Genomic DNA, 12,790 nt, shown 5'->3' with positions numbered 1-12,790 from the left:
GTACGCATGATGTTGTGGGGTTATTTGAATATTTAAGTACTATAAAACTTAGATTTGAATATAATGTTTAGAAGTTTCATGTGTAACAAATACTATGTCCATAACAAGATGACAAAAAATGATGAAGATGAAAGGTGCCCTAGATTCATAATTGGAACAACATGTCATTTCTTTTTTGTCTACTTTTAAAGTGTTTTAATATATATGAAATACTTGTAGTTGGATCGATGTGTTTTAGTTGGCACCAAACATGTGCATATCCTTTAAACTAATATGATTTACGATTGTGTTGCGGTGAGTGCAATAATACAACGAACGTTTTCTCTATTCCTTTTCTTTTGAGCAAAATTATTTAAGTGACTCTATATACATATTATAATTTATAGCCCGTGTATTATACATGTTAAATAATGAAAACATTATAATATATAATCTATAAAACTATAAAAACAATACAATTTACGTTACATAGGTTATATATTAATAAGTTTAAAGTAGGAGTCAGCATTATACGAATATACAGTCCAAACCTACAACACTCGATCTGTCAGAACCCGAATATATTTTATCTAATTTGGTTCTCGGTTATTCAATACCGAATAGGTTCCAGTACTCGTTCTTCATTAGTTTTAGAGTTGAAACTGGAATCAAAATCGGGAGTCAAGTCCACGAAAAGCGACCCATTCGAATCAAAGTACTGTTTATCCGGTCCGATGGGGTTTCATATTATGATTTCGGTCTGATTTGATCTGGTTCTTACGTGATAATCACCCAAGTTTAAATTTCATTTATGACGCTTGAATATGAGAAAATAAATTTGGTTTTGAATTTGTCAAATATTTGTTTAGACATATGAACTATATCATACCATTCACAATTTGAATTTTCAATTTTGTCTAGAACTATCACACGAGTATTTATACTCAAAATTAATTACATACGTCTGTTAAAAAGATTAGAAAAGTATTATAATATTTTTCAAAGAAGAAAAATAATAATAATAATAATAATAATAATAACTAGGATTTGGGTGTTAACCAACCATCAAAGTTTGTAGAAGAGGTCATTGTCGAGGGGACTGGTCGGCTATGGTACAATATGCCTTTTCTCATGTGTATATGGGGCCTCGATAATAAGTACAACCGACCCACTTCTTCTCTGAATTCATCACATTAAATATTCATTTATTTCCTACATATAACTGTTTTTATTAAAATACACAAGCCATAGTATATTAGCATATATGGCTTTTAATTATAAATTTGAAATTTGAATGCTAGTATATAATGCCTTTGCACATTTTTTAGTCTATAGTGCCTGATATGGTTTTCTAAAATCAAAATAAAACTTATGACTGACGTCGGAGGAAATGGGTTGTCAAATGATCAATCATAGCCTTTACTTTTTTTTCTTTCTAAAATTTTGATTAACTAATATATATAGTATATAATCAATATAATTTGTTACGACCATTACATGTAAACCAAAAAAAAATCTGTTATTTCTGTGTCTATGTGATGTTAATGTTACATGAAAAAAACGGTCTTTTTAGCTCATCCGCTACAAACAAATGAGGAAAACAAACTTATCATCAACCGAAACTTAAGTTTATGATAATAATACAAAGCTAATAATATTCAAACCAAGCAAAAAACTCATCTTAATCGAATAACAACCCCTCTTGACCTTTCTCACCTTTTAACTTTGTAGTAAAAACTTTAAAACATTTTATAAATTGATGACAAAAACTTTTTTACTTAACATTATTTTATGGTAGTGTAGAAACATAACTAATACCAATTGACTTATCGTCCCGTTCAAGTTCAACTGTTCAAGTGTATTTAACGTCCCGTTCAAATTCAAGTCGTGTACTTAAAACAACGTGTTATATTTAAAAATAAAAAAAAGGAAACCCAATGAGAATAAAACCCATGTGTTTTGTTACTTACAAATTACAATTACCTTACCCCAAAGTAAAGTTTAGTTTTGACAGTGATGACTGTATCTATAAATACGTGTGTATATGTATGTATATATGATGAATGTGTGAGACAGACGCCATTGAAGACATTTCTTTTGTACTAAATAAAAAAGTATTAACATTTGTTATTCGCATATATATATACACAGTACCAGATGGCGGAAATTGGACGTGGTGCGACACAGGTGTAACGCTCCCCGCCGTCGTCTTCAATCCAATCCACCTCGTAATCCGATCCTCTTATTATTCATTCATTCCAATAATAATAATAATATTTAAACGCAAGCAATTTGAATCCAAGTCGGTTAGGCTATAATTGCTTTTTGTTGCCGCCTCAGATCCCATTGTTCCCGTTCACACTTCATATTACTTTAATTAATAATAATAATAATAATAATTCACACCGGCAATCCATAACCCTAATTTTTAGGCACACTGAGTTTGTTTGTGTAGAGTTGAAGGACGACACACTACTTACTTAATTAATTAAGTAATTAGTTGTAATTGTAGTAGTTGAATATAGCCGTTGGCTAGCGATTAGGTTAAAAGTTGTTGTTATCTATCACTGTTGCTTGCTATACTTTTACGCCATCGATCGAAACAGGATCTGAGATTTTTTAGAGTTTCTGTGTATCGGTTTTCGGAATAATAATAATAATAATAGAGTAGAGATGGTGAGTGGGAACATATTTCATTTTAGGAAGAATTCATGGCCTCCTGAGGAGTACATTAATCGAACCACCCTCCAACTGGTGAGTTGGATCTCTCTCTACATTCATTGTTATTGTTTTCAGTTGCTTCAGTAATCGATGAGATCAGTACCTGTACCACTGAAAATGAATGATTTGATTGAATTGGTAATTATGGTTATTGGATGCAGCTTGATTTCGATGGCGGTGCGCCACCTGATCAAGCATGGAGAAGGAAGTTGAACACTCATGCCAATATTCTCAAGGAATTCAGTATTACTTTTATGGAAGCACTTAAAATGGTTTGTCATTTATTATTATTATTATTATTATTATTATTATTATTATTATTATTATTATTATTATTATTATTATTATTAACTTGAAAACTAGAACATTTGTGCTGCTTAAAATGTGATATATGATTCTCATTTTGTAACTTTATGTGGTGCTTTTTGTAAAATGTTGAATGCTGCAGATGCGGCTTGGCTTGCGGTTGTGGTCATATGTAAGAGAAGAGGCTTCCCATGGAAGGGTAAGTGTTCCAACTATCTTCTTTTTGTTCATGATTTGAGCATTTTGATAGATTAAGTATAACTAGAGTTCTTGAGATAAGGAAGATATGGTATAACAGGGGGTGTTTGTGGTTTTGAGATACTAGATTATTTGAACTGAACGGTTATATAATCAGGTAGAGATTTATAATGTTGTATGAGAGTTTGGCAAGTTGTGTTTTTTAAGGGTTTAATAGACAGAAGGGTATATTTTATTATTGTATTCCACCATCTGATAGTCAGCAGAAGGATGTTATCTGGATAATAGAAACAAATAATCGGACATCGCTTTCAAACATACATCCAAACACCCCTCTTATGTAATCTGTATAGGGTTGAGTTTTTTGACCAACTTATATCTGTATGTGTTTTTTAGTAGTAGTACTTTGCAACAAAACCATTCATTCTTTCCATTAGTGACCTACTTATATAGTTTTTGGCTTAATATGTGCAGAGGGCACCCATTGATCCTTTCAATCGTGAAGGAAAACCGTTAGCAACCCAAGGAGTTCCACTTGGTGGGATGGGGTAAGTTTTGAACGAATAAATCATTTTCATTTTGCATAATTGTCATATTAAGCATCCTTTAATTTTTTTATTTTTTTTTTATATTTTCAGAAGTGGCAGCATAACTAGAGGTTTTAGAGGAGAGTTTAGGCAATTTCAAATTCTGCCCGGTACATGTGAGGCTTCTCCTGTGATGGCCAATCAGTTTTCTGTAAATCTCATCCCTTAGTTTATCATTCAGTACTTGTATACTTGTTGCATTCCATGAAAATATTCATCTAAGCTTATGCTTATGTCTTATGTAGAACATGTAATAGCAAAACATTAGTTGCATACAAGTCAATCTGTTATGGTTTATAGATGTTTTTTTGTCTGTTCGATGAATATTTTTACTTATGATTACAGATTTTTATATCGAGAGACGGCGGCCATAAAAAGTATGCATCAGTGTTATCCCCAGGCCAACATGAAGGGATAGGGTAATTGGATAATCAGTCTTCCTTTTCTTTTTTGGCTAATTTGATCTGTCAAGACGTATAACATAGCTCAAATCGACCCATTTGTAGGTTAATGGGTCAAAATTGCTGCCCCTAAATTTCATTAACAGTTCAAGTGTGTTGACTTTATATTTGCATTATCCTCCAGAAAATGTACAGATCAAGGTTTATCATCATGGGGCTGGAACTTAAGTGGCCAACATTCTACATATCATGCATTATTTCCACGCGCGTGGACTGTTTATGATGGTATCATTTTGTCATTCTTCATCACAACATATTAAACATTCTTTAAATAATTTTACATTTCCTTCACATGAAATTATGACCTATTTCTTTTTCTTTTTATTAGGCGAACCTGACCCAGAACTAAAAGTGTCATGTCGCCAAATCTCGCCATTTTTGCCTCATAATTACCGAGACAGTAGTCTTCCTACATCTGTTTTTGTTTATACGGTATTATTTAATAAATGTGGTTTGTTATCTTGCATTTGTTCTAGTATACTGTGATTCTAATTACAAGATTGTTGCTTCTTTAAATGTTAGTTGGTGAATACTGGGAAAGAAAGAGCACGAGTCAGCCTTCTCTTAACTTGGGCAGTAAGTCTTATCATTTTAACATTTCAGCATTTAAAAGGATCCCTTCTGATTTCTTAAATATCAAAACATTGTCTTTGAATTATAGAACTCAATTGGAGGTATATCGCATCTTTCTGGGGACCATGTAAATGAGCCGTTTAGGTAAGTCTGATTTACTCTGTGTGCTTAATCAACAGTTCTTTTTGTGCTATTTATTCTCATAACTTTTCTGTTCTTTTATCGACAGAGGTGAAGATGGAGTCGCAGGTGTGCTTCTACATCACAAGTAAGTCAACTGTATATACTAATAATTCATGACTGGCAATTTCAACTCATTTACCTACTAATGGGTCGGTTCGGGTCATGTTTAGTTATGAAAAAATTAACAAATATTAGTTATGGTTTGCAGGACAGCAAAAGGGAACCATCCTGTTACATTTGCTGTCGCCGCATGTGAAACCCAGAATGTAAATGTTACGGTTTTACCTAGTTTCGGTTTGTCTGAAGGATGCTCTGTTACTGCTAAAGAAATGTGGGGTAAAATGGAACAGGTAATTATTTCATTTTTTCAAAAGCTATAGTATATCTTTTTATTTTTATTAATCATCATTTTTCTCTTGTAGGATGGTCATTTTGATCAGGGTAACTTTAATACGGGCCCCACTGTTCCTTCATCAGCTGGGGATGCAAGCTGTGCAGCAGTGTCTGCTGCAACATGGGTTGAACCAAATGGGAAGTGCACTGTGGCATTTGCTGTTGCATGGTCATCTCCTAAAGTCAAATTTATGAAAGGAAAATCATATCACAGGTTACCTGTCATTTAGGTTTAATTTCTTACAGATTCTTTTAAATTGTTGTAATATCATATTTACACGACTTCTCTTTTTTAGGCGGTACACAAGATACTATGGTACTTCTGAGAGGGCGGCTGAGGACTTAGTTCATGATGCTCTAACACGTAAGCATTATAATCTTGAAATTTTCTTGTTGTGTACTGAACAAAATTGGTTACTGTTTTATGTTTTTTACATTTTTTATCTTCTGCATTTTGATATTATGGTCAGATTACAAGAGGTGGGAAGAAGAGATTGAGAAATGGCAAAATCCAATCCTCGAAAACGACAAGCTACCAGAATGGTACGTTCTCCTTTAAAACTGTTGCGCTTATTTGATTTAGGGTGAAATAAATAACTATGTTCAATTATCCCATTCTGTTTTGTTTGATATCAACATTATCACTTTCAGGTACAAATTTACATTATTCAATGAGCTATACTTCTTGGTTGCTGGTGGCACAATTTGGATTGGTACTAATTCCTATCGAACTTACCGTACTTAAAATTTCCATGCTCGACAGCTTGTCTTGTAATTTCACATATTTTTTAATTACCTTTAGTGAATGCTATTTTTTTTCAGACACACAACTACCAGCAGCCGACTTCATGCAAGATCAGAAGCATCAATCAAAAATAACAAACGACACAAATAATGGTGATAACGACGTCAACGGTAATGGCTTCACATATGACGAGGAAAATTCTGTTACAACTTCAAGTGAAGATGAGCTCGAGGAGGAAGACAAAAAACGCCGTCTGAATCCGTCCAATGACAATGAAGATGTAGGTAGCTTTCTATATCTGGAAGGCGTAGAATACATCATGTGGTGTACATATGATGTTCATTTCTATGCATCTTTTGCTCTTCTTGAACTCTTCCCAAAAATCGAACTCAGTATTCAACGGGAATTTGCAAGAGCCGTTTTATTTGAAGACCAAAGAAAAGTCAAATTTCTAGCAGATGGAAAATGTGGGATTCGGAAAGTCAAAGGTGCGGTCCCACATGATCTTGGAACTCATGATCCATGGCATGAAATGAATGCATATAACATACATGATACTAGCAAATGGAAAGATTTGAACCCTAAATTTGTCCTCCAAGTTTACCGAGATTTTGCTGCAACCGGTGATTTATCGTTTGCAGCTGAAGTATGGCCCGCTGTCTGTGCTGCCATGGCCTACATGGACCAGTTTGACCGAGACTCCGACGGTCTAATTGAAAACGACGGTTTCCCCGACCAAACATATGACGCGTGGACCGTACATGGTGTTAGTGCTTATTGTGGTTGTTTATGGCTGGCGGCACTTCAAGCAACCGCCGCCATGGCTGCACAGCTAGGCGATTCAACCACAGCTGAAGGGTATAAACGTAAATTCATCAAAGCAAAAGCAGCATTCGAATCAAAGCTATGGAACGGGTCCTACTTTAACTATGATAGCGGGTCAAGTAGCAATAGTAAATCGATTCAAGCGGATCAATTAGCGGGTCAATGGTATATGGCTTCATCGGGTTTACCAAATTTGTTTGATGAATATAAAATCAAAAGCACTTTGCAGAAGATTTATGATTTTAATGTTATGAAAGTGGGTGGGGGTAGGATGGGCGCGGTAAATGGCATGCATCCTAATGGAAAAGTGGATGAAACATGTATGCAGTCTCGAGAAGTGTGGGCCGGGGTTACCTACGGGCTTGCAGCCACTATGATTTATGCGGGTATGGAGGAGCAGGGGTTTTCAACTGCTGAAGGTATATTTACAGCTGGCTGGTCAGAAGACGGGTTCGGGTAAGTTTGTTGAATAAGTTTCTTGAATCCTTAAATGTAGGGCTGTAATCGAACTGAACCGAACAAAAGGCTTTGTTCATGTTCGTTGGTTAAGATTTTTTCGGACAAACAAACAGATTACGGACCTAACCGAACGAACTTTCTTGTTTGTGAATGGTTCACGGACACAAATGAACATTAAAATTTTTTATTTGATTTGCCCAACCAAAAATTTTCTGTGTCAACGGTTTGGTCCCTAGTTAGTGTCGGTGTCTTTTTAAACATTCATATTCATGTGTCAATTTGCATATAAATTAATCACATAATGCTCATATATATATATATATATATATATATATTTGTTTTATAGTTAATAATTTTACTTAAATCTATATGATAAGATTAGGAAGTCATTGATGGAAATATAAAAGACTTTTAATGAACAAACAAACATTAACTAACATAAACAAGCACGAACCCTATCGAACGTTAACGAGCACAATTGAAGGAACATGACTTGTGTTTGTTCAGTTAATCGAACGAAATAATGTTCGTTAATTTACTAAACGAAATTACAAAAGAACATATACAAACCTGCCACCGAACAGTTCACCGAATGTTTGGTTTGCTTACAACCCTACATAAATGGTTAATGAAGTATAAAAAGAATATCTAATTGTTATTATTATGTTTGCAGATACGCATTTCAGACTCCAGAGGGGTGGACGATGGATGGTCACTTTCGGTCGCTTGTATACATGAGACCGCTTGCCATATGGGGTATGCAATGGGCTTTATCTCCTGCAAAGGTGGTCTTACATGCACCTGAAATTAACATGATGGACAGAGTTCACGAGTCACCTTTGGATTACCCGAGTGAGACGGGTGGTGTTAAAAAGATAGTTCACAAAGCTAAGTGTTTGAGCGGCGCTGTGTTTAATTGCACATGCTGACACGCCATACATAGTATACTATACTTGTGTCTTGTTTGTGATTCCTGTGGCTAACCAAACTAATCAAAAGCTCGTGTAAGGATAGTTTGGTCGGGTGTATGTATGTATGTAAAAGAGGACTTTTTGTACTTTCATAAGTTCTAATTCATTCTTGGACAATGGAGACGCCGTTAAAAGTGTGAAAAAAAATTTTAGTGACAACAAATGAAAGTACATAGTTGTTTGTTGGCCCAAAGTTATATAAATAGATTAGCTAAAAGTGTGACAAAAAATATATATGATAGTTGATTTGAGCTCATATACACATTTTGGTGGTTATGTTGTTTCTACTTACATTTATGATTAAACAAAATCTGATCGCCAATAGTGATGATGTATGCGGGGTTATATTATGCAGCACCGGCTCCTGTTCCTTGACACGCGTCACAAATCGTATGACCATTGCCTTCGCAATACGCACATTTTGTGTCTTCACCTATCCATTCCAAAAACTGCACCAAAACCCAACATTATGACCTGGGAAAATTTTGCTAATAATTATAAGCAAGTTGTATATACAGGGCATGTTTGGGATTGAGTTTGAAAACACCTTATTGGCTTATTGGCTTTTTCAAAAAGCCAATAAGTTAAATGGTGTTTGGCAATCACAAAAAAACCTTTTATTTTAGCTTTTTGAAACCAAACATGCTCATAGAAACCATCTCACATTTTTCCCAAATTTAACCACCAGCATTAAAGTAGCTGTCAACTTGTATTTTATAACTGATTTTGGAAGACTTGTAAAACGGATTGTAGCATAGGTCATCTTATAGATTTTAAGTCTATATATATGATGCAACTACTGATATAACATTTAATTATAATTTTCAAAAAACACGTGGATAGGGCCTTTTTTATAGGTAAAATTTATTAACATGAGGTTGGTTGCTAAAAAGCTCATTTCTGTTACGAACAGTTTGCCTATAATTTATTAGCAAAAAGTGAAGCTTTTAAAGTATACTAACCTGCGGCTCTATGTTTGGCTCACTTGTTCCATCACATTCTGCAACAAAATAACTTGTTAGGTGGTTATAACTTATTAACTGTAAAAAACAAACAAAATGATCGATCACTTTAGGTAGCATGTGTTTGGATGTGACTTTAAAGCAATTATTATGGTTTTGGCATCTGGTTATCTTGGGTTAAGGTAATCAAATTTGAAAAAGTACCCGCCCATTTAGTCAGCCCAACTGACCCCATTTTTCCACCTTTACATGTATCTTTATTCATAAAGATTGTTTTGGGAATAAGTAACCGTACCTAAGCACAATAACCAGCCTTCCCCACGACATGTAATGCACTTTGTCTTCACAACACCTTTGCTATTAGGTTGACTTTGACTACTTCTGTTTTTGAGCCTGGAAGAGTCTTCCCATCTGTTTTCTCCAAGAAGAAAGACTCGATGCTCGTTCGGGTCAGGTTCTTTCACAATTCTCAAAGGAATTTCTGGTGTTTGTGTTGCAGCAACTCCATTTGAACCCTTCTAGAACAACAAAAAATCATTACATTAGCGTTTATAGTACTTCTTGGAGATGGCACTATCAAGTTTCAAGATTTCCTCTTACCTTGATGGCAGACGACTTGTCTTGTTGGTCTATAAATAATCTTTCTAGAAGCTCTGCTGTCATTATTCCAGTTTCAGGCACACCAATGGAAGACTTGCAAGCACAATCCACACAAATAAACGAACGCACTAATGGAAAGTAACACTATACCATCTTCAGAAGGGTATCTAGTAAGAAAATGGAACTAGCAGCTCACCTGCCATGTTTTTACAGCTCTCTCTGTGCCACTTGAGAAGCTAGCAAACTCCTCGTCTTCCTCACCACAATAAAATCCTAATTTTAGTAATGCCTCCTACAATCAACAGAGATTAACAGTTATATTATATCGGTATTAGAATAAGGTATGGACATTCAAATGTTAAAGTTTGAATAAGAATCCCACTAAAGGATAGCATACCAAGCAGATCAGTTTGAAATGTTTACTAACTGCAGCATATGAATGTTTACTTTCATTACAACTTGAAAAGTTAGAATAAGATAATCAATTTAAAACTTAAAAGTATGGAATAGTCAGATAATCAAGCTGCAAAATATAGTGTTTGAATATGCTTATATTGTACAAAGTTAGATAATCATTATTCAACTGTTTAGAATTTAGCAAATTCTGGTTCATATAATCACCTGTAACAAAATGCAAATACTGGAGATGGCGTTCGGACTTGCGTTTGGTTTAAGAAAACGTAATTATCAAACAACTGGTAGATAATTTTCATAATTCTGCTAATTTTGTAAGACGGTAAAAGACTTCTTGACTTACATTCAATAGAGAGTTACAAGATATACTTACTTTTATAGATATAAACCAGACCCGTGGACTTGATAGTAAACCCCTAAATACTATAAGTTACAATAGATGTACAGATTATTAGTTTGTGAATAACAACTCCCAAATTTCTTAAGAGAGTTCAGCGGGTCGTGCACAGTAACTCAACGACGCCGAAGAACGATAACTTTGTTTTCAATAGGATCGGTTTTGCCATTCAAAAGGGGGTGGCGGTGAAGCTTGTTGCCTGCTTACCTGCCTCTCTATTGTAATTGGATCCTTTTTTAAGTTAAATGAAAACAAATTCATTTCTTAATTCACCTTCAGATAAGCACATAATCAATCATAAGCACTTGCTTATTCACTCTATCGAAACATGTTTGCTACAAATTGAATACACGGTAGCAATAATAAGATAATGCCAAACGAAAGCAAGCAAACTACCTGCAACATTTGAACCTGATCACCTTCTGATCCCGTTCTCAACGTTATCCTCTTAATAACCACCTCCTCATCCTTTACCTCCTTATCCTCAACTCTAACCACCTCCTTCACCACCACCTCTTCAACGTCCTCAACCGCCTTCACCACGGCCTCTTCCGTAACGTCCTCAACCGCCTCCAGCACCAACGGCACGGCACTAGTTCCAGTCTCAGCAATCTGACTCACCTCCTTCTTCAACACACCTAACAACTTCGTAACAGAATTAATATTATTATTATCGCCTTCACGTATTAGTTCTTCAATTTGAAGTTTTGAGAGCTTTGATTTCATTCAATAGAGTCTGCTTCTCGGTCTCCCACCGGTGCTGCTCGCGAATCCACCGTTGCTCCTCCCGTAACCACCGTTGCTCTTCGCGGAGCCACCGGATCTCTTCGCGTTCGTACTCCGAGCTGCTGTTGTTGAAGGTGAAGCAAATGTGAGATTTAGATGTGCGTTTGGTGAAGGTTAAGATATTATTATTATTATTATTAAGATTGAATGCTGATGATGATTTGTGATATGAAGAAGGAAAAGGATTGAAGCTCAGTGGAAGTGAAGAAGAAGAAGACATGATAATGATGATACAGTTATTACAGATTTCTGTTTCGTTTTTAGATGATATTTTGGCAAAAAATATTCCGACGAGATATCTAACTAATTAAAACCTGACACGTGTAAAGATGTTGTTAAATCCGACAAAAAGTTTAAAAAGTTGAGGGAGTCGTCTATATTTTTTAATTAAATCTTTAGATAAAAAGCAATCTTCTCAAACAGTATTTTTATGCTTTCTATCGGGTCCATCCAAATCCTTAAGGGCTTTGTATTATGTCTCTCAAGACATCAAGACGCATTTGAGAAACATTTATTTCACGAAGACGAGATTGATAGTTTTGCTACGTGGTCCATTTTAGAAATATTAAAGATTAGTAGTCAATTTCCATTTTCTCCTTTTCTTTTTCAAATGGTCCATATTGAGAATTTCCCCCCTAAATTATATCATAGGTCTTCAATTGCAATTTAATGGTTAATGGGTATTTTTTTTTTAATATGTAATTAATCAATCAATCAATCACATTTGCTTCAATGTGTTAATAATTTCAATCAATTACAACAAGCTACATGTAAACAGATAACAAGCTGCAGCGCAACCCTCTAAGCATATTTCTTTTAGCATCAAAGAGGAATATACTTCATACAACTAAAGTTTTGTTTTTGACGTAAAGTTCAAAACCTCTTAACTTTATCACAAAATACTAAAGTATTCAAGACACTTCATGAATAACTCAAAGGTTATAAAAAGCTTTTGAACTTTCTAAGCTATAAGAAGCTCCATCGTTAGCTGATGTGGCTTAAAGATGATGCTCAACATAAACACAACATTTATATAATTGGGTTGGTTGCAACAAAGAGTGTTTGAAGATCAAAATGTCAAACTATCTATGGACCATTAAGAACGAACTACTAATGGAAAAACAACTAGCCATATTTGTCACCCATCTTCAACTTGACCAGCAAGTTCACCTATATAAGCAAAAGCATTTGTTGTTGGCAAAAGCAAGTGTGTGGACCACCCATCCAATG

General features: G+C 34.8%; 1 protein-coding gene and 1 pseudogene across 2 annotated transcripts; one reads left to right on the top strand and one right to left on the bottom strand.

The window, feature by feature from the left end:
- The first annotated feature begins 2,343 nt into the window (after positions 1-2,343).
- LOC143618429 (uncharacterized) lies at positions 2,344-8,518 on the top strand. Its single transcript, XM_077090649.1, has 18 exons — positions 2,344-2,733; positions 2,862-2,972; positions 3,149-3,205; positions 3,679-3,752; positions 3,843-3,942; positions 4,137-4,210; positions 4,377-4,477; positions 4,581-4,684; positions 4,775-4,828; positions 4,914-4,969; positions 5,055-5,093; positions 5,217-5,358; positions 5,431-5,615; positions 5,698-5,765; positions 5,872-5,944; positions 6,053-6,114; positions 6,224-7,427; positions 8,104-8,518. Exons 1-18 carry the CDS (start codon positions 2,653-2,655, stop codon positions 8,357-8,359), a joined length of 2,841 nt encoding a protein of 946 aa, XP_076946764.1. The 5' UTR covers positions 2,344-2,652; the 3' UTR covers positions 8,360-8,518.
- Positions 8,519-8,551: 33 nt separating this feature from the next.
- LOC143618428 (protein disulfide isomerase pTAC5, chloroplastic-like) lies at positions 8,552-11,787 on the bottom strand (annotated as a pseudogene). The gene is made up of 6 exons (XR_013151007.1): positions 11,171-11,787; positions 10,160-10,255; positions 9,964-10,056; positions 9,659-9,881; positions 9,364-9,401; positions 8,552-8,850 (listed from the first exon to the last, which is right to left on the bottom strand). The product of XR_013151007.1 is annotated as a protein disulfide isomerase pTAC5, chloroplastic-like (transcript).
- Between the last annotated feature and the right edge of the window lie 1,003 nt (positions 11,788-12,790).

Source organism: Bidens hawaiensis, unplaced genomic scaffold, assembly GCF_021521415.1.
Source record: "Bidens hawaiensis isolate Kalapana, Puna unplaced genomic scaffold, B.hawaiensis_p1.1 tig00075062_1, whole genome shotgun sequence".
Taxonomy (NCBI): domain Eukaryota; kingdom Viridiplantae; phylum Streptophyta; class Magnoliopsida; order Asterales; family Asteraceae; genus Bidens; species Bidens hawaiensis.
The sequence above is the reverse complement of the archived record's forward strand: the minus strand, read 5'-3'. Positions and strand labels throughout refer to the sequence as shown.